Source organism: Octopus sinensis, linkage group LG30, assembly GCF_006345805.1.
Source record: "Octopus sinensis linkage group LG30, ASM634580v1, whole genome shotgun sequence".
NCBI lineage: Eukaryota > Metazoa > Mollusca > Cephalopoda > Octopoda > Octopodidae > Octopus > Octopus sinensis.
The window spans coordinates 11,570,888-11,598,522 of NC_043026.1; the positions used below are offsets into that span (position 1 = coordinate 11,570,888).

General features: G+C 37.4%; 3 protein-coding genes across 4 annotated transcripts in view; all 3 read right to left on the reverse strand.

Moving 5' to 3' along the window:
- Nucleotides 1–4,486: 4,486 nt before the first annotated feature.
- LOC118768611 (zinc finger protein 665-like) lies at nt 4,487–19,598 on the reverse strand. 2 transcript variants are annotated; one of them, XM_036515421.1, is made up of 2 exons: nt 19,502–19,598; nt 4,487–6,459 (listed from the first exon to the last, which is right to left on the reverse strand). In XM_036515421.1, exon 2 carries the CDS (start codon nt 6,072–6,074, stop codon nt 4,701–4,703), a length of 1,374 nt encoding a protein of 457 aa, XP_036371314.1. In that variant the 5' UTR covers nt 6,075–6,459; nt 19,502–19,598; the 3' UTR covers nt 4,487–4,700. The 2 variants fall into 2 exon arrangements, with proteins under 2 accessions (XP_036371314.1, XP_036371315.1); XM_036515422.1 differs by lacking the exon at nt 19,502–19,598 and adding an exon at nt 7,978–8,061.
- LOC118768509 (zinc finger protein 708-like) lies at nt 6,455–15,622 on the reverse strand. Its single transcript, XM_036515156.1, has 3 exons — nt 15,493–15,622; nt 14,845–15,012; nt 6,455–6,459 (listed from the first exon to the last, which is right to left on the reverse strand). The coding sequence occupies exons 1-3, from the start codon at nt 15,620–15,622 to the stop codon at nt 6,455–6,457; spliced, it is 303 nt and encodes a 100-aa protein (XP_036371049.1).
- LOC115226421 (zinc finger protein 493-like) overlaps nt 17,174–27,635 on the reverse strand; it is a 56,522-nt gene continuing 46,060 nt past the window's right edge. Inside the window, exons 6-7 of the mRNA XM_036515157.1 lie at nt 22,070–22,271; nt 17,174–17,417 (exon numbers count right to left, since the gene is read on the reverse strand). Coding sequence (XP_036371050.1) covers nt 17,174–17,417; nt 22,070–22,271 — 446 coding nt within the window. The remainder of the gene's footprint in view (nt 17,418–22,069; nt 22,272–27,635) is intronic.

Consider the following 27,635-nt stretch of genomic DNA (forward strand, 5'->3'; position numbering starts at 1 on the left):
TTGAGATATTTTTGTAATCAATCAAAATAGATTCTTCATTAGATGTTTGATATGCTACATGTGTCATTATTGGTGCAAATATATGGCCACACCTTTTTTTGTTTTGTTTGTTCCTTCTTGAGCTATGCTTGGCTCATAAGGGCCGGTTTCTTGGCGTATAGGTTCCCCACCTGGATGGGATGCCGGCCTGTCGCAGGTGAGCTGCAAGATGCAGGAGGAAAGAGTCAGAAGATGTTCGTCATAACCATCTGCCGGAGCTATGTGGAGCTTAGGTGTTTCGCTCATAAACACACACATCACCTGGTCTGAGATTCGAACCCGCGATCCCTCGACCGCGAGTCCGCTGCTCTAACCACTAGGCCACACCTTTGGGTACAAGCATTTATATATATAGGTCTTTGTCTATATGTTCATGTGTGTGATTGTGCATGTGTACCTATCCATCTCCTTCACATATTCTCTCTCTCTCTTTCTCTCCCCTGCAGACACACATTCTATTTCTTCCTTTTTGTGTGCAGTGGTGAGTTTGCATGAATATATATGTATGAAACAATGTGTTTGTGTATTTATGTATAAGACATACATACTCATAAAATTTTATGCATCTGCATGAAACGCCTAAGAATCTAGGAGGATACCTCTACATTTTAGCTTGTGAAGAGACGGTATATCATAATCATCGTTTAACGTCTGCTTTCCATGGTTTGACCGAGGACTGGTGAGCCAGATAGCTGCACCAGGCTCCAATCTGATCTGGCAGAGTTTCTACAGCTGGATGCCCTTCCTAACACCAACCACTCTGAGAGTGTAGTGGGTGCTTTTACGTGCCACCGGCACAAGGGCCAGTCAGGCGGTACTGGCAACGGCCATGCTCAAATGGTGTTTTTATGTGCCACCTGCACAGGAGCCAGTCTAGCGACACTGGCAACGACCTCGCTCAAATGTTGTTTTTCATGTGGAGTTGGCACATTCCTTACTCTCTTCTGTTCTAGCACGAATCACATAATATGAACCTTTAACCATCAATGCCAACTGGCTTATTCTCCAGCCAACTACCGACCAACTTATTTTCACTAGTTATGAAACAATCACGTTTGTGAACCTTTTACTATTTCACATGCACTTTTTGCAAAAGTATAGTTATATATAAAAACTTATCTTTGACTGAATGTTATTTGTCACGCCAATGTACAACACAAAAAAGAAAAATGGATTCATGTTGAACTCCTAACTAAAAGTCCCTCAACATTAACAAGCCGTCCTGGACCGTCAGCAGTAAAAAAAACTCCCAAAATATTACCTTAGGTAGTTAGTTAGTTAGTTAGTTAATTTGGCTCAAAAGCAAATAGCAAGGCCATGGAGTTAAGTACAGGGTGGTGTTCATGTAAAGAGTTCAGGCCACTTGAGGTCAAGGGAGGCTTTGAACCGAGCGGTCGTCGGCATCTTCACCATCTCGTCTGGCAGCTTGTTCCACGGATCCGCAACCCGGACGGAGAAAGCTCCTCTCCTTCGATTGAAATGAAATCGTCGCAGGTAGAGCTTTTCGGAGTGACCCCGCAGCCGATGCTCTGGAGCAGGAGTGAAGAACAGCTCTTTCGAGAGGTTACACTTTCTGCTTATGATGTTGTGGGCGAGAATGAGATCACCACGGCGGCGGCGTTTTTCAAGAGAATAAAGGTCAAGCGTCCTCAGCCTTTCTTTGTAGGACAAATTTTTGAGACCATGAACCATGCGGGTATGTGTTTTTCACTCTGTTTCACTACCACTGCATTTCAAAACATGATTCATCTTAATATATTACCTTCTGCCTTCCATCCAGCATGAATGTGTGTCCAATGCAGACGTTTCTTTCATAACAGCAGTCAATAAATGTCTATGTACCAGCTTTCTGGCACGTCTGCTAACTCCAAGGAACCTTCGTCAGACAGTTGAAGAGGAAACATTCACACCTGCTGAAGCCAAATCTCCCTGAAGGTCATTACTGGTTATTCTTGGATCCTTCATGCTATTTCTGATCAACACCTTGTCATCGTATGGTGTTGTCTTGCGCCGTCTTCCACATCTTCTTAGGCGCAGTGTTGCTTGTATACCAGTGTCTTCATTCAGCTCTCTTCACAATTGACTTTGCTACATTCATTTTTTCAGCACTCTATCTAATACTAAAACCAGCCTTTTCTCTAAGAGCTACAATATTTGCACCTTTCATGAATTTCAGGGCTAATAATGAACACACGCAGAAACACAGGAAGAACTCTGGTGTAGCACTGAAGGAAATGTTTGAGTGAATTCACAACTGATTAGATGCTTGGTGTCGCCGTAGTGGCACCTAACAAGAAAATCTTCATTAGTCATAGATTGCGACGTATGAAAAGGTCCTACCCAGATTAATTTGCACACTACTGTGCAAATTATATATATATATATCCATCCCATAAGTTCTGTCCAAATTTTGAATAAAGAAAACAAGTGATCAAATGTTATATTTAATTGAAATTTAATCATCAATGTACTTTCCCTGATTATCTATGGCTTCCTTCCATGAGGTCGACTTTGCCTTTCATCCTTTCGGGGTCGATAAATTAAGTACCAGTTACACACTAGGGTCGATGTAATTGACTTAATACCTTTGTCTGTCCCTGTTTGTCCCCTCTATGTTTAGCCCCTTGTAGGTAATAAAGAAATATATTTACAAGCTTTTTAATCCCTTCCATGTAAAACTGTTTTGGATTCAAAGCGAAGAACTCTGAAATGTCAGTTTTGATCACCTCCTGGCTTGCAAAAGTTATGTTCCCCAAACGATTCTGTAAACTACGAAACAAATGGTAGTCTGAAGGAGCAAGGTCGGAAGAATAATGTGGATGAAGAATTTTGTCCCAACCAAGTTCTTTGATCTTTGCAGTGTGGGGTCATGCATTATCCTGATGAAACATCACTCCTTTTCGATTCACTAAATCGTTTAACATCTGCTTTCCATGCTAGCATGGGTTGGATGGTTTGACTGGGGTCTGGGAAGCCAGGAGGCTGCACCAGGCTGATCTGGCAGTTTCTACAGCTGGATGCCATTCCTAACACCAACCACTTCGTGAGTGTAGTGGGTGCTTTTTACGTGCCAGAGGAGGCTGGCAACGGCTTTTTATGTGCCACCCTCTTCTTGTTAGGGATTCTAGTCTGTAATATTACTTTATTCAATTATACGTCTGCCCTACTCTTCCCTTTTAAATTCCTCTTTATTCATTTCTTTCTTTTTATTTATATGCCTTTTGTTTTATTGTCTCTTCCATCTCTCTTTCTCTTCCCCTCATCTTTTGTACCTAGGATACTTCCTTACTGAAGAATGTGCAATGTCTCAGTAGCAGACTTCCCAAGTTTAATGCACATTGGCTCTTTGTTCCAACTTCCTGTCCATGACAAAATCACAGACTACAGCATACACGTAATCACAAAAATATAAATTTCACAACTTACAAAGTAAACAGTGATATCACTTAGTACAGTCTCATGAATGTCACTGCCAACTTTCACTACCCACGCAACTGTGTGCTGCCACTTGTTGGCATGTAGCAGAACTAGTCTGAGAATACTAGATACCACCTTGTAGAACTTAGTCTTTGCTCAGTAAATTCTGAGGCCCCTTGATTCCAGGTTTTGCTTCCACACCTGGAATTTCTTCTTTAATTTCATTGTAGATTCAACAACATAAAGAAGCTCCCATTGGTAATCAGTCTTAACGCTTTCATTAATATATTTTTAACCAAAATACACCCCCTATGGGTTTCAATTAAGTTCTAATATAATTGTAAATTTAGAATGATTTCATTAGGCACTTCTAAGTTTTTTATTTATTAACATATTATTGTGATTTTTGGAACACAATTTAACAAGAGGTTCTTAAACAAATCTAATCCATAATTTTTCTCTCAAGGCGACTCTAATTACAGGTGAATGCAGATAAATTAAACTAAGCATGAAATTATTTCAATTTTCTTTAAACATCAGTAAAGAAAATTAGTTATTAGCTAATATTCAACTGGGTATAAGGTGCTAAGCTGGCAGAAACGTTAGCACGCCCGGTGAAATGCTTAGCAGTATTTCATCTGTCTTTATGTGTTGAGTTCAAATTCTGCTGAGGTCGACTTTGCCTTTCATCCTTTTCGGGTTGATGTATTAAGTTGTGTACTGGAGTCGATCCTATCGACTGGCCTCCTCCCTCAAAATTTTGGGCCTTGTGCCTGGACAGGCTGTTGAAGCGGATTTCGAATGTGCATTCTGCAAACTTTCATTATGTAGTGTGGGGTGCTTTACAAGGTACCATGATTGAAACATTGTGTGTGGTTTGTATATACAGGGTTTCTGTCAAATTATTTCTCTATGCTGACACAGATACAATAAAAAAAAATCTAAAGAGTTAAAAGAAGTAACTCAGAGTAAGCACTAGAATGAATTTGGACAATAGTAGGAAATCAAGTTATGTTAAAAACAAAACAAAATAAATTCATCATTTATTTACACCATTATTGACATAGTTATTGTAGTATATGAATACCTATTTATTTTGTTAAATGAATCCTTCAAAAGAATGATTTGCTAAAGATATGCTAATATAGTTTCTCCTAGTATGAATATAGCTTCTTTCTTGTATGATTTTATTTGTGTTAAGCAATCATATATTGAAAGAACAATTTACCACAGTGATGTGGTTACTATCTCGTGTGAATATATTTGTGTTTAGTCAAGCGGCTCTTTACATAGAAAGATTTGCCACAGATGTCACAATGAAATGGTTTTTCTCCAGTGTGCATGAGTTTGTGAAGAGTTACTTCACCACGTCGAAGGAATGCCTTGCCACAGATATTACAGCAATATGGTCTTTCTCCCGTATGTGTACGTTTGTGGTCAAGCAGATGTTGGTTTTGATTGAATGATCTACCACAGATTTCACAGTGATAAGGTTTCTCCCCTGTGTGAATACGTTTGTGAACAGTTACACTGCTGCTTTCAGAGAATGACTTACCACAAATATCACAGAAATAACGTTTCACTCCTGTGTGAACACGTTTGTGTGTCGCAAAGTTACCACTTCCAGTGAATGATTTACCGCAAACCTCACAATGATATGGCTTCTCTCCTGTATGAATTCGTTTGTGTTCAGTTAGGTGATATTTATCAAAATATGATTTACCACAGACATCGCAATGATATAGCTTCTCACCTGTATGTATACGTTTGTGTTGAGTTAAGTTATGATTAAGAGAGAATGATTTACCACAGATATCGCAGAGATACGGTTTCTTTCCGGTGCAAATATTCTTGTGTGACAGAAGTTCACTATTTTCAGAGAATGATTTACCACAGATCTCACAGTGATATGGCTTCTCTTCTGTATGAATACGTTTGTGCTTAGTTAAGAAATGATTGAAAGAAAATGAATGCCCACAAACATCACAGAGATATGGTCTCTCTCCTGTATGGATAATACGTTTGTGTTCAGTCAGGTGATGATTTTGAGAGAATGATTTACCACAGATATCACAGTGATATGGCTTCTCTCCTGTATGACTTCGTATGTGTTTAGTTAGATGTTGATTTCGTAAGAATGATCTACCACAGATATCACACTGATGCGGTTTTTCTCCTGAATGAATACGTTTGTGTCTAGCTAAGTAACTACTTTCAGAGAATGATTTACCACAGATATTACAATAAAATGGTTTCTCTTCTGTCTGAAAACATTTATGTTTATTTAAATAATAATTGAGAGGGTAAGATTTCCCACAAATATCACAGTGATACGGTCTCTCTCCAGTATGAATAACACGTTTGTGTTCTATTAGATTTTGATTTTGAGAGAATGATCTACCACAGATATCACAGTGATGTGGTTTCTCTCCTCTATGGATTATACGTTTGTGTCTTCTGAAGCTAGACTCATGAACGAATGATTTCCCACAAACATCACAGTTAAACGGCTTCTCTCCAGTATGAATGTATTTGTGTGTTACTAATGTACGATTGTCACAGAGAAATTTCCCACAGATATCACAGTGGTGTAATTTTTTCCTTTTCTCTTTATCCATGCCTCTATGCAAATCAATACTTTTCAATTGTATTTTATATCTAAACTTATTCACACATCATTCAACTTCCATTGTTTATTTTCTCTCTTGACAATATAGAGATGTGTATCTTCTTTATGTTTCTATACTTCATTCCTATTAAATATTTCTTCTATTGTGATTTTTGTCAATACATGGACTGAATTGTAAACTCCTTTTTAAATCTGTCCAAGTGTAATTCATATGCAAAGACGTCTTGTTCACATTCCAGACAATCAACAAAACAATTATTGCAATCAATCTCAGTATACAAAAAATATTTGCTTGTCGTTTGGTATAGATTTGTATAACATCTTTCTTGAGAGTTTAAGATGTAAAAAAAATTTTTTCGATGCCGATTGTTATTCTGAAATAGTAGAAAAACAACAGTATAAGATACAAGGGTTACTGAAAATACAAGAGTGGAAACTTTTGTATATTTTTTATAGAAGTAAACTGTAGAACTAAACATTAACCTGAACTGTTTCCCACTAGTTTTAAGATCTATATGATAGTGTGTTTTTATATATATATATATTTATTTACGGTGTTTATATATGTTTATGGTGGCACGTAAAAAGCACCAACCGATTGTGGCCATTGCCAGCCACCCCTGGCACGCAAAAAGCACCCACTACACTCATAGAGTAGTTGGCATTAGGAAGGGCACCCAGCTGTAGAAACACTGCCAGATCAGACTGGAGCCTGGTGCAGCCTTCTGGCTTCCCAGATCAATGTCGAACCGTCCAACCCATGGAAAACGGACGTTAAACGATGATGATGATGATGATATTATAGGCATGAGTCTGTGGTGAAGAGGCTATGTGTGTCAGATTTAGTTCCACTGTGTGGTGCAAAAGGCAGCTGTTCCCTACATTATTAACCCTGGATGACCCAAAGCCTATGAGTGATTTTCCAGAGAGACAAGCTTGTTGTATAAATCTATATCTACATAGACACACACATATATTATATATATCTGTGTGTGTTTGGGGGTATAAATTTATATATAGATATATATAAATTCTACGATGACATCCCTCATGCCGGACTTCTCTCTGATGATCTTACTACTAATGTGCTCTCTCAACGAGATTCCAAGCATTGACCTCTCCATGGCTAGGAAATATTGTAATCTCCGAAATTTAGGAATCCGCTGAAAAAAAAATGGAAAGGTCTGTTTTAGGTGTGTGTGGTGGGGGTGACTGTGCGCCAGGTCCGTCGGAGAGGTGGGTGACATTTCTAAAATTTAAAATTTGATGGGAGGAGGGGTGAAATTTGAAAAAAAAGGTGTTTTTCTTGCATATTCGTAATCCCCGATATCTAAAATGTGGGAATCTGTAAAAAAATTTTTCATAAAAAATGCATTTTTTGAGTGGGGAGGGGCGATGTGGGGGAGGGTAAAATTTGAAAAATTTTTTTTTTGTATATTCGTCATCTCCGATATCTTAAACGTAGAAATCCGAAAAAGCTTTTTTTCAAAAATGCATTTTTCAAAGAGAGGTGCAAACTTGCATTAGCCTAGGGGGTTTGGGACATAATAGGAGGTTAGGGTACTTGATTCGACACAAAAAATCCGAGTGTTTTTTTTTTTTTTTCTTAGTGAAAATATGGAAATTCAGTCTTGATTTTTCGCCCACACATCAAATTGCAAGAATATCGTAATGTACAACATTTGAAGGGTATTTAATGAGCGTTATATCTTAAAATATCCATTTTTTCACACTTGTGTAGTTATGTGTCAATCTGTTTAATTCATTGATTTTAGACAAAAGCGGCGGAGGAAAAAAATAAAAATCTATGTCTCACAAGTAACATCAGAAGGTTTTAAATTATACACGACCAACTACTTTTTACTAAATTAACTGTATTATTATAATCTTACCTGTTACGCTACAGGAATTTGTGTTTTAAGTGAAAAAGCTCGAATTACAACAGAATATATTTCAGGACGCCATTTCAATGAAATTAATTTTCATAACAGAAATTATAAAATTAGACTCGGAAACACAAATGGCGAAACGTACTTTATTTTTTTAAGCTCAAAGGAAAATACATAGGTATTAAATATCTGAAGCAATTGATTTGAAATACGCAAGGTATCACTGTTAAATGTATTGGAATTGTTAAAATTTTTATTCCAAATAAAAATAATAATTGAATTTTGTATATTTTCGTTTTAGTATGTTTCGTTTAACCCATTTTGTTGTTTGAAGTTGTGCTGTCAAATCTTGACCCCAGTTGAATGACACAATGGAATGACACAGCGAATTACATTTAACCCTCTCGTTACTAACCCGGCTCTGGCTCTGAGTAGAAATGTCTTATTTTCATAAGTTTTGAATTCAAATCTTCCACCAAACCTTAGTCACAATTTATGTTCCTAACACTAGCTGAATGATAACGAAGTTATTTTACTAAATTCTTTGTTATATTTAAAATTAATTGAAAGAAACACAGAGCATCTCAACAGAAAAATGGTAACAAGAGGGTTAAAATATATAATAGAGAAACAATTGGCTCTGTAGTACGGATGTCTTGTTTTCATAAGTTTGGAATTAAAATCTTCCACCAAACCTTAATCACAATTTATGTTCATAATACTAGCTAAATGATAACTAAGTTATTTTACTAAATTCTTTGGTATATTTAAAGTAATTGAAAGAAACAGTGAGCATCTCAAAATAAATACAGTAACGAAAGGACATCACACACTTGTCGTCTCCCGTCATTCATTCAAACCTGGATTGAGACACTGTGGTAATAGGAAATATGTCAACAGGGATCTGGACATCGGAGCAAGGGTCTGTCCTACTAAGGACGTCAGACCTGGAGGTAGAAGGCGGAGCTGAGTGAACAACATTAACTCTGATGGGTGAGACTCGGGTGACGTGCAGGTGATGCAGACAGGCTGGCTGTAACAGGAGAGGTGGGGGAAGGTTAGCGATCGAGATGGGAGCTGGATGAAGGGCGTTAAAACTGGCGGTGGGCTTCAGGGCGAGAGGGGATGGCGGCAGGCTGGTTATAAAAGGACGAGCAAGATTAATACCTATTTCTTTACTATCCACAAGGGGCTAAACATAGATGGGACAAACAAGGACAGACAAACGGATTAAGTCGATTACATCGACCCCAGTGCGTAACTGGTACTTAATTTATCGACCCCGAAAGGATGAAAGGCAAAGTCGACCTCGGCGGAATTTGAACTCAGAACGTAACGGCAGACGAAATACCTATTTCTTTACTGCCCACAAGGGGCTAAGCACAGAGGGGACAAACAAGGACAGACATAGGTATTAAGTCGATTATATCGACCCCAGTGCGTAACTGGTACTTAATTTATCGACCCCGAAAGGATGAAAGGCAAAGTCGACCTCGGCGGAATTTGAACTCACAACGTAACGGCAGACGAAATACCTATTTCTTTACTGCCCACAAGGGGCTAAGCACAGAGGGGACAAACAAGGACAGACATAGGTATTAAGTCGATTATATCGACCCCAGTGCGTAAATCGACCCCGAAAGGATGAAAGGCAAAGTCGACCTCGGCGGAATTTGAACTCACAACGTAACGGCAGACGAAATTCGGCTACGCATTTCGCCCGGCGTGCTAACAATTCTGCCAGCAAGATTAATACCAGCCAAATCTGACGTTGGAAGAGGTGATGGAGAGATGGGGATACGAGTTAACTGCCCTAGAATGTGATGGCGTAGATGGAGAACGAGAAGACAACGGCTGATAGGGTGTGATGAAATCGTTTAAGCATGCTGGCGATCTTTCGATACTAGTAACATAACTGTCACTTATAAACCACGTGGGTTTATTTACATTTCTGAAGATATATATATATATATATGTACATACATACACTGCGTGACATAGTGAGCAAGGGTCACTGGGTTGACATCTCGTGAGTGTACCTTTAATTCAAAGGGTTACAATGCGCAGTGTATGTATGTACATATATATATATATATATATCTTCAGAAATGTAAATAAACCCACGTGGTTTATAAGAGACAGTATCGAAAGATCGCCTGTAAACCAGCTGTGTTGCAGCATCTGCTTAGAACTGCAGATGGTCACACTGCTTTTGAGCCTCTCCTGATTTGGTATAGAGCATGAATGCTTTAACAATATTTGTGTTTACTGTATACCAAACCAAGTATCACCATCATTTATTACCAGATCAGTAAACCTGGTAATAGCTCATCATCTGATCTCCACTTCTCGTGCACTTGTTATAATCGGGGTTCACAAACAAAGTGCCATTTTTATCTACATGTGACTCTGCACAGGTAGATAGAAAATTGATAGCCAACAGGTTTCTTTTCTGCTGTTGGTTTATTCTGCATAACAATTAGTTTCCGCAGTGATTGCTTCAAACAAACTAAGAGGAAAAAGAAATAGAGTAATGGTTTTTGCCTTCTGGGAAAGACTATGACTAGGTGGAGTCTTCAGATAAATTTGTCAGAAAAACTGTTTTCACACTTTTGTTCCAGCCACGAAGAAAAAATCTCCAAAAATTCACAGTGGTCAGATATCACAGCAAATAATGTCAGATACTCTAACTCAATTGTTTACGGAGTGAAATCACGTTTCCATGAAAGTACTGAGATTTGCACTAAAATTCATATTTTAATATAACTAGGTTATTATAACCGTTTTGGTGCCGTTTACCGAGAAAATTTTCAGCCAGATTTGGGAATTTTGCTAACAAAAACGTTAAACACCTTTCCTAATGCATCAAGAGCTAAGATGAATAAGAAGGGGCTAAGAACTGAGCCCTGGTAAACTCCTACCTGTACACCGAATTCATTGCTATACACATTACAGACTGTCATCTTACAGACAGCACCACAGTAAATGGCTTGGATGGTTCTCACCATTCAATCATCCTAGCTTGTACAGCAACTGCTTGATACAAGAGAGAGGGTTGCTGTCAAGTTATTTCTTCGTGCGGATATGATTGATTGATTGATTGATTGATTGATTCTAGTTTCAGCTTATGAGCTGTGGCCATGCTGGGGCACCGCCATTTGGTGTTGCTACTTGGTTTCACTTCATGGAGGCTTTCTAGCAACTGCTATTTGGTGCATGAGAGAGTTCGATGCAGCTGCCCTCATCTGCCCCTCCTGCCGTGAAGTTGGTTCATCTGGGACACCTGACAGGAAGAGATCCAGCTTCATTTTAAAGACATCTGTATCCACCCCATGCAGGTCTCTCAGGTTCTTCGGGAGGATATTGAAGAGCTGTGGGCCTCGGAAGCCCAGGCTATCACAGAATCTTGTCCTACATCTCGCGTCATCACTCATGTAAATACCTAGGTCACGCACTGATTGTGCCTCTGGGATTGCTATTCCTCCGGGTCCTGTGTATTCATTGGGTATTGCATTTAGTTTTGCATGCTGATAGTATAGAGCTTGAAACTTTTCAGCATTGAACTGCATGCTATTCTTTTCGGCCCACTTGTATATTTCGTCCAGCTCATATTGCAGGTGCCTAGTGTCTTCAGGGTTCTGTATTGCCTGTGAAACTTTTGTATCATCTGCATAACTTGTGATCGTGGCTCTCTGCGTGGCTGAGGGCATGTCTGAGAGGGCCATTATGAACAGTAGTGGTCCCAGAACAGTGCCCTGCGGAACACCGCTCACTATTTGCGTGTTAATGGAAGTGGCCCCATTGGCCACTACCACCTAACTTCTATCTTTCAGAAAGTCATGAAGCCATTCTCCCAGTTTTCCAACTATGTTGAGATCACGCAGTTTGTGACATATCATTCCATGATCGACTTTATCAAAGGCCTTTGCAAAGTCGAGATATATCACTTCCACATTTGAGTGGTTGAGCAGCCGTTTCAGCACCCAGTCATAGTGTTGTAGGAGCTGAGTTAAACAGCTTCTCCCTGGTCGGAAACCATGTTGGGTGTCGGGCAGCAAGTCATTCTCTTCAAGGAAGGTGATCAGCTTCCTTCTGACTATTCGTTCCATGACCTTGCTGATGTGTGAGGTCAGAGAGATAGGTCTATAGTTCTTGGCTTCCGCTCTGCTACCTCCTTTATGAATGGGGCATATTTTACCTTCCTTCAGTTTTCTTGGAAGTTTGCCAGCTGCAAGGAAGCTCTGAAAGAGGAACTGCAGTGGTCTTGCTAGGACTCTCTTACATGCTTTTAGGAGGATTGCCGGGAATCCATCGGGGCCAGTAGCTGAGTCTGTTTTCATTTCATCTATAGCCTTGATTACATCGTCTTCCTTTATATCGATGTAATCTATCGTCGCCGCCTCTGATTTTATATCTACAGTGGTAAAAAAGTCAGTTGGATTGGTGATTTGGAGATGTCCAAGGGGTGGAGTGAAAACACTCTTGAATTGCTCATTCAGTATTTCACTTACCCTCATTGGTTTTCCTGTAAGTGTGCCATCCTTTTCGAGGAGTGGCCCTATTCTACAGTGCACCGTAGCTGTTTCTTTGGCATACCTGTAGAAAGCTCTGGGGTTAGATTTTATGTTGTCTATAGCCCAGGCTTCTTTGTCTGCTCTTTCCTTTTCATGAGACATTTTTCGATTTCCAACAGTTTTATTTTTAGGCGGGACTTTTCACTGCTTTCAATCTGTTTGTTTAGGCGATTTGAAAATTTTGTACGCCGTCTCATTAAAATTTTCCTCTCTCTGGGGATTTTGTTCTTGTGTACAGTGGCCTTTCTCTCTGGGACACATTTGTAGCATATGGCTTGCATTACAGACATGAATTGTTGAAGTTTCACGTCGATGTCTGGCGAGGAGAGACATTTAGGCCAGTTTTGTTTGAGGATCTCTTTCTCAATTTGTTTCCAGTTTGCTTTATGGTAGTTCAAGATTCTGAGGGTTTCTTGTAGGCTGCATGTCCGTGCTCTCTTTTGGCCCGTACATGGTCAGCTCTATCATGTTGTGATCCGAGAGTAGTGTCGGTGTCACTTTCACATTATGGATGAGATCCATGTCATTTGTGAAGCAGAGATCCAATATATATACAATATAAAAAAAACAAAAGAGCTAAGAAAAATAACTCAGCAACAAAGTGAATTTGGACAATAATAGGAAAAATAAAGTCATATTAAAAACAATATAAAATAAATTTGTCGTTTATTTAAACCATCATCATAGATTTGAATTTTCACATTGACATAGTTATTGTAGTATATGAATACCTATTTGTTTTGTTAAGTCAATCCTTGGAAAAAATGATTTGCTAAAGATATGCTAATATGGTTTCTCCTTGTAAGAATAAGGCTTCTTGTATGATTTTATTTGTGTTATGTAATCATATATTGAGAGAACAATTTACCACATTGATATTATATGTCGGTGGCACGTAAAAGACACCATTCGAGCATGATCGTTACCAGCATCACCTTACTGGCACCTGTGCCGGTGGCATTTGTAAAAGATTTGAGCAAGGTCATTGCCAGTACCGCCCGACTGGCCCCGTGCCAGTGGCACGTAAAAGCACCCACTACACTCTCGGAGTGGTTGGTGTTAGGAAGGGCATCCAGCTGTAGAAACTCTGTCAGATCAAGATTGAAGCCTGATGCAGCCATCTGGTTTGCCAGTCCTCAGTCAAATCGTCCAAGCCATGCTAGCATGGAAAGCGGACATTAAATGATGATGATGAGGCCAGATCAAGATTGAAGCCTGGTGCAGCCATCTGGTTTGCCAGCCCTCAGTCATACGTCCAACCCATGCTAGCATGGAAAGCAGACGTTACATGATGATGATGATGATGAGGCCAGATCAAGATTGAAGCCTGGTGCAGCCATCTGGTTCGCCAGCCCTGTCATACATCCAACCCATGCTGGCATGGAAAGAGGACGTTAAACTATGATGATGATGATGAGGCCAGATCAAGATTGAAGCCTGGTGCAGCCATCTGGTTCGCCAGCCCTCAGTCAAATCGTCCAACCCATGCTAGCATGGAAAGCAGACGTTAAACGATGATGATGATGATGTGGTTACTATCCCGTGTGGGTACGTTTGTGTTTAGTCAAAGTGCTCTTTACATAGAAAGATTTGCCACAGATGTCACAATGATATGGTTTCTCTCCTGTATGCATACGTTTGTGAATAATTATTTCACCATGTCGAAGGAATGATTTGCCACAGATATTACAGCAATGTGGTCTTTCTCCTGTATGTGTACGTTTGTGGTCAATTAGATGCTGATTTTGTGAGAATGAGTTGCCACAGATGTCACAGTGATACGGTTTCTCTCCTGTGTGACTACGTTTGTGATAAGTGATGCCACTCCTAACCGCGAATGATTTACCACAAATATCACAACAATAAGGTTTCTCACCTGTGTGAATACGCAGGTGTATCTTTAAGTGACTACTTCCAGTGAATGATTTACCGCAAACCTCACAGTGATATGGTTTCTCTCCTGTATGAATCCGTCTGTGTTCGGTTAGGTTAAGACTATCAGAGTATGATTTACCACAGATATCACACTTATATGGTTTTTCTCCTGTATGTACACGTCTGTGTTTAATTAAGCTGCCACTTACAGTGAATGATTTCCCACAAATATCACAGCAATAAGGTTTCTCTCCTGTGTGAATACGTGAGTGTCTCATGAAGCTACCACGTCCAGTAAATGATTTACCACAATCACCACAATGATATGGTTTCTCACCTGTATGAATGCGTTTGTGTTCAGTTAGGTGATAATTATCAAAGTACGATTTACCACAGATATCACAATGATATGGCTTCTCACCTGTATGTATACGTTTATGCTTATTTAAGACATAATCAATAGAGAATGATTTACCACAGATATCACAGTGATATGGCTTTTCTTCTGTGCAAATATTCTTGTGTGAAATAAGTTCACTATTTTCAGAGAATGATTTATCACAGATGTTACAATAAAATGGCTTGTCTCCTGTGTGAATACGTTTGTGTTTAGTTAAGTGACGATTGAAAGAGAATGATTTACCACAGACATCACAGTGATATGGCTTCTCTCCTGTATGAATAACACGTTTGTGTTCAGTTAGATGTTGATTTTGAGAGAATGATCTACCACAGATATCACAGTGATATGGCTTCTCTCCTGTATGACTTCGAATATGATTAATTAGATGCTGATTTTGAAGGAATGATTTGCCACAGATATTACAGTGATATGGTTTTTCTCCTGTATGAATACGCTTGTGTGTAGTTAAGTTACAACTTTCAAAGAATGATTTACCACAGATATTACAACTAAATGGTTTCTGTTCCGTATGAATATATTTGTGTTTATTTAAGTAATGATTTTCAGAGAATGATTCACCACAGATATCACAGTGATATGGTTTCTCTCCTCTATGAACAATACGTGTATGTCTGCTGAGACTAGACTTATGAAGGAATGATTTACCGCAGACATCACAGTTATGTGGTTTCTCTCCTGTATGAGTGTATTTGTGTGTTGTCAATTTATGACTTTCAGAGAAAAATTTCCCACAGATATCACAGTGGTGTGATGCTTTACTTTTCTCTTTATCCATGCCTCTATGCAAATCAATACTTTTCAATTGTATTTTATATCTAAACTTATTCACACATCATTCAACTTCCATTGTTTATTTTCTCTCTTGACAATATAGAGATGTGTATCTTCTTTATGTTTCTATACTTCATTCCTATTAAATATTTCTTGTGAGTTTTGTCAATATATGGACTGAATTGTAAACTCCTTTTTTAATCTGTCCAAGTGTAATTCATATGCAAAGACGTCTTGTTTACATTCCAGACAGTCAACAAAAGAATTATTGCTATCAGTCTCAGTATACGAAAAATATTTGCTTGTCGTTTGGTATAGATTTGTATAACTTCTTCCTTGAGAGTTTAAGATGTAAGAAAAACTTTTCGATGCCAATTGTTATTCTGAAATAGTAGAAAAACAACAGTATAAGATACAAGGGTTACTTAAAATAAATTATATGCAAACACCCTCCCTGCATATGAAAAAGACAGTTATTGGAATCTTTATTTATTTATGTAATTTGTATTAATTTTTAAAATAAAAATGCCTACATTAAGAAAAGCACTTTCAACATTAAAAAAAATGTAAATTCTTAATGATATGCAATAAAAGAAAACTATGCATGAACCTCAGATGTTATACATGAAAGGTGAACACCATAAAATAAGCATTAATCCGGAGATATTGAATTCACCTCAAGAGACGTCATTGATTGGTTGAAATTGCCGAAATGCAAGAAATTAAAGAACAAATAGCTTATAAACTACAGAATTTTCTCAATAAAGCCAAAAGAAAAAGATGTTTTATAAACACATTCTACCAGTATACGAAGTTTAAAAGTGATTAGTTGCAAAGAATTTATTTTTAAAATGTGCAGGTCAAAGCGAAAAGATCCAATAATTTTTTAAACAAAGTAAATAAAACACAAAGTAAGGATCGACTAGTCACGACTAGCTAGTGCGGATTCGAGTGTACGCGAACCGGGACCACTCTTCTGAAGTAGTACCTTATTTTCCATATTCTTAATCTCCATATTATTCCACGTAGATTGAAAAAAAAAATTTGGAAGTAAGTTAAAATTAAAAAATTTGTGGTGGGGAGGGGGGGGATTAAACATTTTGAAAACATGGTCTTTGGTATTATTCGGAATCTCCGTCATCGAAAACATAGGAATCTGCTTCAAAGAGAAAAAGGTGGGTAAAAGGCGGTTTTTCCGTACAGGTGTACTTGTAAACATTAACCAAAATTTTTGTTGAAGGGAGTAAAGAAGTTTCGATTTGTTTCCTCATAACTTTATGAAAACTGGATATATTTTTTTTAACAAAGTTTTCTACAAATCTGTGTCTGATAGTAAAAAATGACGATTACAGAATTTGATGTGAAAACAAAATTTGGGATGGGGGTCACAAACCTCGATTTTGTTTCTTCATACGTTTTCCAGAAGTATGTTAATTATCACCACCCTTATTTTTCGTCCACATACCAAATTCCAAGAATACCGTAATGTACAATATTTCAAAGGTTTTTATGTATACGTTTATGTTTATTTAGAACATAATCGATAGAGAATGATTTACCACTGATATGGCTTCTCTTCTGTGCAAATATTCTTGTGTGAAATAAGTTCACTATTTTCAGAGAATGATTTATCACAGATGTTACAATAAAATGGCTTGTCTCCTGTATGAATACGTCTGTGTTTAGTTAAGTGACGATTGAAAGAGAATGATTTACCACAGATATCACAATGATATGGTCTCTCTCCTGTATGGATAATACGTTTGTGTTCAGTTAGATGTTGATTCTGAGAGAATGATCTACCACAGATATCACAGTGATATGGCTTCTCTCCTGTATGACTTCGAATATGATTAATTAGATGATGATTTTGAAGTAATGATCTACCACAGATATTACAGTGATATGGTTTTTCTCCTGTATGAATACGCTTGTGTGTAGTGAAGTTACAACTTTCAAAGAATGATTTACCACAGATATTACAACTAAATGGTTTCTGTTCTGTATGAATATATTTGTGTTTATTTAAGTAATGATTTTCAGAGAATGATTCACCACAGATATCACAATGATATGGCTTCTCTCCTGTATGAATAACACGTTTGTGTTCAGTCAGGTGCTGATTTCGAGAAAAAGATTTGCCACAGATATCACAGTGAAATGGATTCTCCCCCATGTGAATTCGCATGTGAATAGTTAATTCACGACTCTTAGAGAATGAGTTGCTACAGATATCACAGTGATATGGTGTCTCTCCTGTGTGAATACGTTTGTGATTAGTTATGGTTCCACTCTGAGAGAATGATCTACCACAGATATCACAGTGATATGGTGTCTCTCCTGTGTGAATACGTTTGTGATTAGTTAAGGTTCCACTCTGAGAGAATGATCTACCACAGATATCACAGTGATATGGTGTCTCTCCTGTGTGAATACGTTTGTGATTAGTTAAGGTTCCACTCTGAGAGAATGATCTACCACAGATATCACAGTGATATGGTGTATCTCCTGTGTGAATACGTTTGTGATTAGTTAAGGTTCCACTCTGAGAGAATGATTCACCACAGACATCACAGTTATGTGGTTTCTCACCTCTATGAACAATACGTGTATGTCTGCTGAGACTAGACTTATGAAGGAATGATTTACCACAGACATCACAGTCATGTGGTTTCTCTCCTGTATGACTTCGAATATGATTAATTAGATGCTGATTTTATTTTAAAACTAGCAGTATCGCCCGGCGTTGCTCGGGTTTGTAAGGGAAATAACTATATAAGCATTTTTAGAGAGTTATAGCCAAAAAATGGAAAAAAAGAAAATGGTAAATTTTTTTTTAAATCGTTGACTCATCGTAGACATTTTTAGAGAGTTACTTCCCATATATAATAGCGAAAAAATGCCTTAAAATGGAAAAAAATGATGGTAAATAATTTTTTTAAATCGTTGACTCATCGTAGACATTTTTAGAGAGTTACTTCCCATGTATAATAGCGAAAGAATGCAATAAAATGGAAAAAAATGATGGTAATTTTTTTTAAAATCGTAGACTCATCGTAGACGTGCGCTAATATCCAGAAGGGCTCGAGATGAATCACGACTATAAGATACCCGGTTTTGGTTAAACTGCACCGCAAAATGTGGGAGTAGTTAGGAATCTAAATAGTAGGAGACAGACACACAACTTCACTTTTATATATAAACTAGCAGTATCGCCCGGCGTTGCGCGGGTTTGTAAGGGAAATAACTATATAAGCATTTTTAGAGAGTTACTTCCCTTATAGATGCCAATTCGGGCTTTCTTGGCCATTTCTGTTTTGGTGTCTTCAAGCCATGAAGTCGTTGTTCTAAAAGAACGCTGGTCTCCTTGACAACGCTTTACGACGTTGATTTCCTTACACTCCCTTCCCCACAGCTTCACGAGGGAGGGAAGAAGGGGGAGAAGCAAACAGGTGCAGGTGTGACCATGGACGCCAACTCCACCGCCATCGACACACGAAAAATTATGCATTAAAATGGAATAAAAAATTATGTTAAATTATTTTAAAAATCGTAGACTCATCGTAGACGCGCGCTAATACCCAGAAGGGCTCGATATGAATCAAGACTATAAGATACCCGAATTTGGTTAAACTGCACCGCAAAATGTGGGAGTAGTTATGAATCTAAATCGTAGGAGACAGACACAACCTTACTTTTATATATAAAGATATCCATTGTTCATCCTTGTGCAGTTCTGTCTCAATCTGTTTAATTCATTGATTTTAGACAAAGCGGTGGAGGATAGAAAATGCAATCGATGTCTCACAAGCAACATCAAAAGGTTTTAAATTATACACGACCAACTACTTTTACTAAATTAACTGTATTATTACAATCTTACCTGTTATGCTACAGAAATCTGGATTTTAGTGAAACAGCTTCAATTACAACAAAGAAAGTAATTATACGACGCCATTTCACCGAAGTAGATTTTCACAACAGAAATTATAAAAATAGACTCGGAAACACAAATGACGAAATACACTTTGTTTTATTTTTTAAGCTCCAAGGAAAGATACATAGGAATTATGTCTCAAACAATTAACTTGAAATATGCAAAGTGTCGTTGTTAAATGTATTGGAATTGTTAAAATTTTATTTCAAATAAAAAGAATAATGATTCAGTAAATTTCTGTAACTTCAATGGCTAATAATAGATTTAGTACTGCGACGGAAGTTACAATATAATTTTATTTTGAATGTTTCTGGAGAAGAATAATGTATCAATCTTGATTTAAATGAATTCAAACAATAAATGACGTATCATTCTCACTTTTACGTTTTGGCAACCTTTCGTCTCTAGTTGATTTCCGTAAAAAATTTTTTTTTTTTACATATGGGCTTGCGGGAACTTTTGAAGTAATATACATACATATACATATACACCGAGTAAAAAATTTCAGTTATCTCTTTCTTTCACACATTACTCTCTCTGTCTCTTCACACACACTAACAGAAGCACTTCACTTACACAACATACTGTCTGTCTCCCACACCCCATCAAACACACACACACATGTACATCAATGCTTCACATGCACGGTAACTTCAAAAGAACTTCCCTCGTCATACAATCGCTTTCTCTTAGTCTCTTTCGCTCTCATTACTTCAAAAGTTCCCGCAAGCCCATAGAGACGAAAGATTGCCGTTTTTTTTTATCGTTTCGCTTTGGCCGACAGATTTTTAAAATAATTTCTTTGTAACTAAAACATTTTAAACTTCGTATACTGGTAGAATGTGTTTATAAAACATCTTTTTCTCTTGGCTTTCTTGAGAAAATTCTGTAGTTTGTAAGATATTTGTTGTTTATTTTCTTGCATTTCGGCAATTTCAACCAATCATTGATGTCTATTGAGGTGAAAACGATTTCTGCCGTAGTGTGTCAACAACATTTTCTGGCGGTGTCATATGAAAATAGTGTTCAGTAACTTTGTGTGTAACTCCTTGTTTTAAAAATTATCATTCTAAATAAACTCTTTACTCTTTTACTTGTTTCAGTCATTTGACTGCGGCCATGCTGGAGCACCGCCTTTAGTCGAGCAAATCGACCCCGGGACTTATTCTTTGTAAGCCCAGTAATTATTCTATCGGTCTCTTTTGCCGAACCGCTAAGTGATGGGGACGTAAACACACCAGCATCGGTTGTCAGGCAATGCTAGGGGGACAAACACAGACACACACACACATATATATATATATATACATATATACGACAGGCTTCTTTCAGTTTCCGTCTACCAAATCCACTCACAAGGCATTGGTTGGTCCGGGGCTATAGCAGAAGACACTTGCCCAAGATGCCACACAGTGGGACTGAACCCGGAACCATGTGGTTGGTTAGCAAGATACTTACCACACAGCCACTCCTGCGCCTATGAACTATCTCATTTTTTAAAAATTTTCCTTTGATTTAAAAGCAATACATCTTATAAAAACCGAAGATAGTAAAGTTATAAGTATTTTTTCAATGTTTGAGTTAACTCATTTAAATCCAAATGAGCAAAAGTACATTTTAATTACTATAATAAAAAATAAAGGAAACAAGATAAAAAAAAACCTTTTATTGTAATTAACAGTGTATATAATTAAAAAAGGAAATAAAAAAATATGTTCTGAAATGAAACACCATATCAAAATAATTGATCCATTAAGGGATTAAATTACTCATTCTAGAGAAAGATTTATCACAGAGAAGCTATCACACTGATATGGAATCCCTCCTGTGTGAATGTATGTGTAGTTATGTAACTGTTTTGAGAGAATGATTTCCCTCAACTATGAATATATTTGTCTGGTTAAGTGACTTCCCGCAGAGAATGATTGACCACATATATCATCGTGATTTGGCTACTATCCTGTGTGAACGAGTTTGTGCTTGATTAACTGACCACTTTGGGGGAATGATTTGCCACAAATATCGCAGTGATAAGGTTTATCACCTGTGTGAATACGTATGTGCATTGTTAAGTTCCAACTTTCAGAGAATGATTTGCCACAGGTGTCACAATGATATGGTTTCTCACCTGTATGACTTCGTTTGTGTTTAGTTAGGTGATAACTTTGAGCGAATGATTTGCCACAGATATCACAATGATATGGCTTTTCTCCTGTGTGTATACGTTTGTGTTTATTTAAGTTATAGTTATGAGAGAATGGTTTACCACAGATATCACACTGATATGGTTTCTCTCCTGTATGAACACGTATGTGCTTAATTAAGCTGCTATTTGCAGAGAATGATTTTCCACAAATATCACAACAATATGATTGCTCTCCTGTATGAATTTGTTTGTGTTTAATGAAGTAACTATTAACAGAGAATGATTTGCCACAGATATCACAGTGATATCCTTTCCTTCCTGTATGAATACGTCTGTGTTCAGTTAGATGATGATTTTGAGGGAATGACTTACCACAGATATCACACTGATATGGTTTCTCTCCTGTATGAATACGTTTGTGTTTAATTAAGTTGCTACTTCCAGCGAATGATTTACCACAGATGTCACAGTGATACGGCTTCTCTCCTGTATGCATGTGCTTGTGTGTCTTTAAGTTACCACTTCCAGAGAATGATCTGCCACAGATATCACACTGATATGGTTTCTCTCCTGTGTGAATACGTTTGTGTTTCACCAAGGAACTTTTTACAGAGAATGATTTGCCGCAGATATCACACTGATATGGTTTATGTTTCTCACTTGTATGACCTTGTTTGAGTTGAATAAAGCTGCTACCTGCAGAGAAGGGTTTACCAGAAATGTCACAATATGGTTTCATTCCTGTATGAATACGTTTGTGACGAGTTAGGGTACCCTCTGAGAGAATGATTTGCCACAAATATTACAGCAAAATGGTTTCTCTCCTGTGTGAATATGCTTATGAGAAATCAATCCACCGTTTTGAGAGAATGATCTGCCACAGATATCACACTGATATGGTTTCTCTCCTGTGTGAATACGTTTGTGCCTAGATAAGTTATTACTTCGTAAGAACGATCTGCCACAGATATCACAATGACATGATTTCTCTCCTGTGTGACTTCGTTTGTGTTCAGTTAGGTGATGACCTTGAGAAAATGATTTACCACAAATGTCACACTGATACGGTTTCTCTCCTGTATGATTAAGTTTGTGTTTTGTTAAGTTACCACTTGCAGAGAAGGATTTACCACAAATATCACAGTGATATGGCTTCTCTCCTGTATGACTACGCTTGTGTATTCTTAAGCTACTATTTTTAAAGAATGATTTGCCACAGATATCACAATGATATGATTTCTCGCTTGTATGAATATATTTGTGTTTCATTAATTTATGACTTTCAGAGAAGAATTTCCCACAAACATCACAATGGTGTGATGTTTTCCCTTTCTCTTTGTTCATGTTACTATGCAAACCAATTCTTTTAAACCGTGTTTTATATTTAAACTTATTCACACATTATTCATCTTGCATTCTTTTTCTTTTCTCATGACAATATACAGATATTTATCTTCTTTACATTTCTATATTTCATTCCTTTTAAATATTTCTACTTCAGTGATTTTTGTCAATATCTGGATTGAGTTGTAAACTCTGTTTTAATTCAAATGCAATGTCACATTCTAGTCAACAAAAGAATTATTTCTATCAATCTCAGCATACAAAATATACAAGCTTGTAATTTGACATAGATTCATATAAGGAAATTTATATCTTTCCTGTCTAACATTTTCTTTTAGATTTTAAAATATGATAGATATTGCTGATGTATACCATATATACAATTCTTTGGCGCCAATGTCTGAAATAGTAGAGAAACGACAGTGTAAGACACAGAGATCACTTGGAATACAACAGAATAAATTTTAGTACATTTTTAGAGATTTTTAGATCGTAGTTTGGAGAATAGTGAAGAATAAGCTCGTTTGTTTATCTTGTTATTAATTAAATCTGGGCAAAACTACAGATGCGTGCCTGCCAAATGCGTTACTTATTTCTTATTCAGAATTTTCAGGGATTATTTTAGATGGTGCAGATTAGGGTCATATCGGAATTAGTAGTGAAAAATCTTTTCGGAAGCGTGTAGAGGAGTTTCAATTTGCTTCCTCGACATTCTGAAAGCTGGATATCTTTTGCATCAAATTTTCTACTAATCTCTTCCTGACAGTGTAGATGACGATAATATGGGAGTTTGATGTGAAAACAAAATTTGGGGTGAAGTCGGATAATTCACAAACCAACATTGATTTCTCGTACGTTTTCAAGAGGTACGTGAATTATCGCCACTCTTATTTTTCGTCCACACATCATATTCTTTCCGAAAAATACTTATTTCTTATTCAGAATTTTCAGGGATATATTTTAGATGATGCAGATTGGGGTCATATCGGAATTAGTAGTGAAATGTCTTTTCGGAAGCGTGTAGAGGAGTTTCAATTTGCTTCCTCGACATTCTGAAAGCTGGATATCTTTTGCATCAAATTTTCTACTAATCTGTTCTTGAGAGTGTAGGAGTTTGATGTGAAAACAAAATTTGGGGCGAAGTCGGATAATTCACAAACCAACATTGCTTCCTCGTACGTGAATTATCGCCACTCTTATTTTTCGTCCACACATCATATTCCGAGAAAATCATAATGGGCAATCTTTCGTCTCAAGTAGACCTTTCCGTCGATTTCCGTAAAAGAATTTTTTTTTTTTTTTACATATGGGCTTGCGGGAACTTTTGAAGTAATGAGAGCGAAAGAGACTAAGAGAAAACGATTGTATGACGAGGGAAGTTCTTTTGAAGTTACCTCTGTCTCTTCACACACACTAACAGAAGCACTTCACTTACACAACATACTGTCTGTCTCCCACACCCCATCAAACACACACACACACACATGTACATCAATGCACCCATGCACGGTAACTTCGAAAGAACTTCCCTCGTCATACAATCGCTTTCTCTTAGTCTCTTTCGCTCTCATTACTTCAAAAGTTCCCGCAAGCCCATAAGTAAAAAAAAAAAAAATTTACGGAAATCGACGGAAAGGTCTACTAGAGACGAAAGATTGCCTATCGTTTTTATTTTAAATAATCCATTTTGCCCCTACGTATAAATCTGTCTAAATCTGTTTAATCAATGACTTCAGACAAAGCTGTGGAGAATGAAAGAACATCGATGTCTGACAAGTAACACCAAAAGGTTTTATATTACTCATGTCCAACTACTTTTACTAAAATATTTGTATTATTACATCTTACCTGTGATTCTACGTAAATCTGTGTTGATAGTGAAACATCTTCAATTACAACAATTATTCCTTTAATTACGCCACTCAGCAAAGTGTATAGTTTCGCAAAAGAAATTCTAAAAAACCGACTCGGAAACGCAAATGACGAAATGTATTTTGTTTCTGCTTTTTAAGCTCCAAGGAAAGATATATAGGAATTATGTCTCAAACAATTAACTTGAAATTGAAATATGCAAAGTGTCGTTGTTAAATGTATTGGAATTGTTAAAATTTTATTTCAAATAAAAAGAATAATGATTTAGCAAATGACGAAACGTACTTTGTTTCTGCTTTTAAGCTCCAAGAAAAATACCGAGGTATTATTATATCTCAAGCAATTAACTTGAACTGTGTAAAGTGTATTGGAATTGTTAAAATTTGATTTCATATAAAAATAATAATGGAATTTCTGTATATTTCCGTTTTAGAACTTTTCGTTTTCTCCAGTTCATTTGTACTGGGAAATTCAATATCTAGGCGTAGGAGTGGCTGTGTGGTAAGTAGCTTGGATTTGGTAGACGGAAACTGAAAGAAGCCCGTCGTATATATGTATATGTGTTTGTGTGTCTATCTCCCCCAACATCGCTTGACAACCGATGCTGGTGTGTTTAGGTCTCCGTAACTTAGCGGTTCGGCGAAGGAGACCGATAGAATAAGTACTAGGCTTACAAAGAATAAGTCTTGGGATCGATTTGCTCGACTAAAAGGCGGTGCTCCAGCATGGCCAGTCAAATGGCTGAAACAAGTAAAAGAGTAAAGAGTCCCAATTGAATGACACCATATAGCGAAGCACAAATAATAAAAGTTCTTGAGAAATATAAATAAGTATTTTTGCCAGCAGTGATTTCATTGATTGAATCTATAAGACTAGTATATGTAGCCTTCTCTATATTTAGTGAAGTATAGTAATGAACGAATCACGATTGTTTATTCCAATAAAGATATCTAGGATCTTTTCGGTTTGAACGACAGTTTTTAACATAATTTCTAGGTAACTAAAAAATGTTAAACTGCGTATTCTGGTAGAATGCGTTTATAAAACATCTTTTTCTCTTGGCTTTATTGAGAAAATTCTATAGTTTGTAAGATATTTGTTGTTGTTTTTTCTTCAATTTCTGCAATTTCAACCAATCAATGACGTCTATTAAGGTAAAAAAAAACATTCTGTGCCGTATGAATGTCTGGGTTTATTTACATTTCTGAAGAAAACAGATACCCCTTCCCCCACCCCTAACCCTAAAAGAGATTGAAATGCAATGGATCGATACTAGGGTCATAATTATGGGTGACAATTTCATATGACACCGCTAGAAAAAACTACCGTTCAAACCGAAAAGATCCGATATCTATCTCATACCAACCTATCTAATACTTCTAACGAGGAGACTTCCATCATGTCAAAAATTAATGACAAATCCCTCGTTTATCACGTGTAGAGTGTCACCTTTCACTATGACAACCACTGGTTTCCTTGGAAAGGATCTAACAGAATTTAATTTAAACAAGGCAGTGAGCTGGCAGAAACGTTAGCACGCCGGGCGAAATGCTTAGCAGTATTTCGTCAGCCACTACGTTCTGGACGTGGCCAGCTGGAGAGATATCCAGGCTCCAATTGTCTGTATTGACTTGGTTTCTATGGTTGGATGCCCTTCCTAATGCCAACCACTTCACAGTGTGCGATGGGGGCTTTTTACATGATACTGGCACAGCTGCTCTATATGTGGGATCAGCACAGGTGTTTTCTATGAGATACTGACACTATACAAAAAATATCATACCAGATTTATGAAAATACATTTGCATAACATTTACGTATTTACTTGTTTCAGTCATTTGACTGTGGCCATGCTGGAGCACTGCCTTTAGTCAAGCGCAAATCGACCCCAGGACTTATTCTTTGTAAACCTAGTACTTATTCTATCGGTCTCTTTTGCCGAACCGCTAAGTTACGGGGACGTAAACACAAGTGATGTTGGGGAGACAAACACAGACACACAAACATATTTACACATACATATATATGGCAGGCTTCTTTCAGTTTCCGTCTACCAAATCTACTCACAAGGCTTTGGTCGGCCCGAGGCTATAATAGAAGACACTTACCCAAGCTGCCATGCAGTAAGACTGAACCCGGAACTATGTGGTTCGTAAGCAAGCTACTTACCACATAGCCACTCTTACACCTATAACATAACATTTGTATAACATTTACCTACATTTGCAAATAAAAATAATATTTTCCTCCCTCTGCAAATGGTATTACAAAGATGGAGAAAGCATGTTAATAATAAGGTTGTGAATGGCAACAAAAAGACTGGCAAACTTCACTGATTGACGAACCAGACGGTTAATAAAACAGTTGATTAATTAATTGGATGCCTGTTAATGACAGGTTGTTATTGTTGCTGAGAGAAAAATACAAAGAGGTAATCATCATCATCATCATCATCGTTTAACGTCCGTTCTCCATGCTAGCATGGGTTGGACGGTTCAACCGGGGTCTGGGAAGCCAGAAGGCTGCACCAGGCACCAGTCTGATCTGGCAGTGGTTCTACAGCTGGATGCCCTTCCTAACGCCAATGTGTATATATATGGCTGCCTTTTCTAGCAGGTCAAGCAGACACCTAGAGATTTCCACAATGATTTTTTCAATGACCATGTGAATTCTTGTGAGCTGATACTTCTACTAAGTTGTATAGTACATTTTTTTCTT

Excerpts from the sequence above, each read along its gene's own strand:
- LOC118768611 (XM_036515421.1), bottom strand. The coding sequence starts at position 6,074 with ATGGATAAAGAGAAAAGGAAAAAATTACACCACTGTGATATCTGTGGG.
- LOC118768509 (XM_036515156.1), bottom strand. The coding sequence starts at position 15,622 with ATGGATAAAGAGAAAAGTAAAGCATCACACCACTGTGATATCTGTGGG. Across the intron at positions 15,013-15,492 it reads ACATAACTGTGATGTCTGCG|GAGACAAGCCATTTTATTGT; the intron begins GTAAATCATTCC and ends GTATTCACACAG.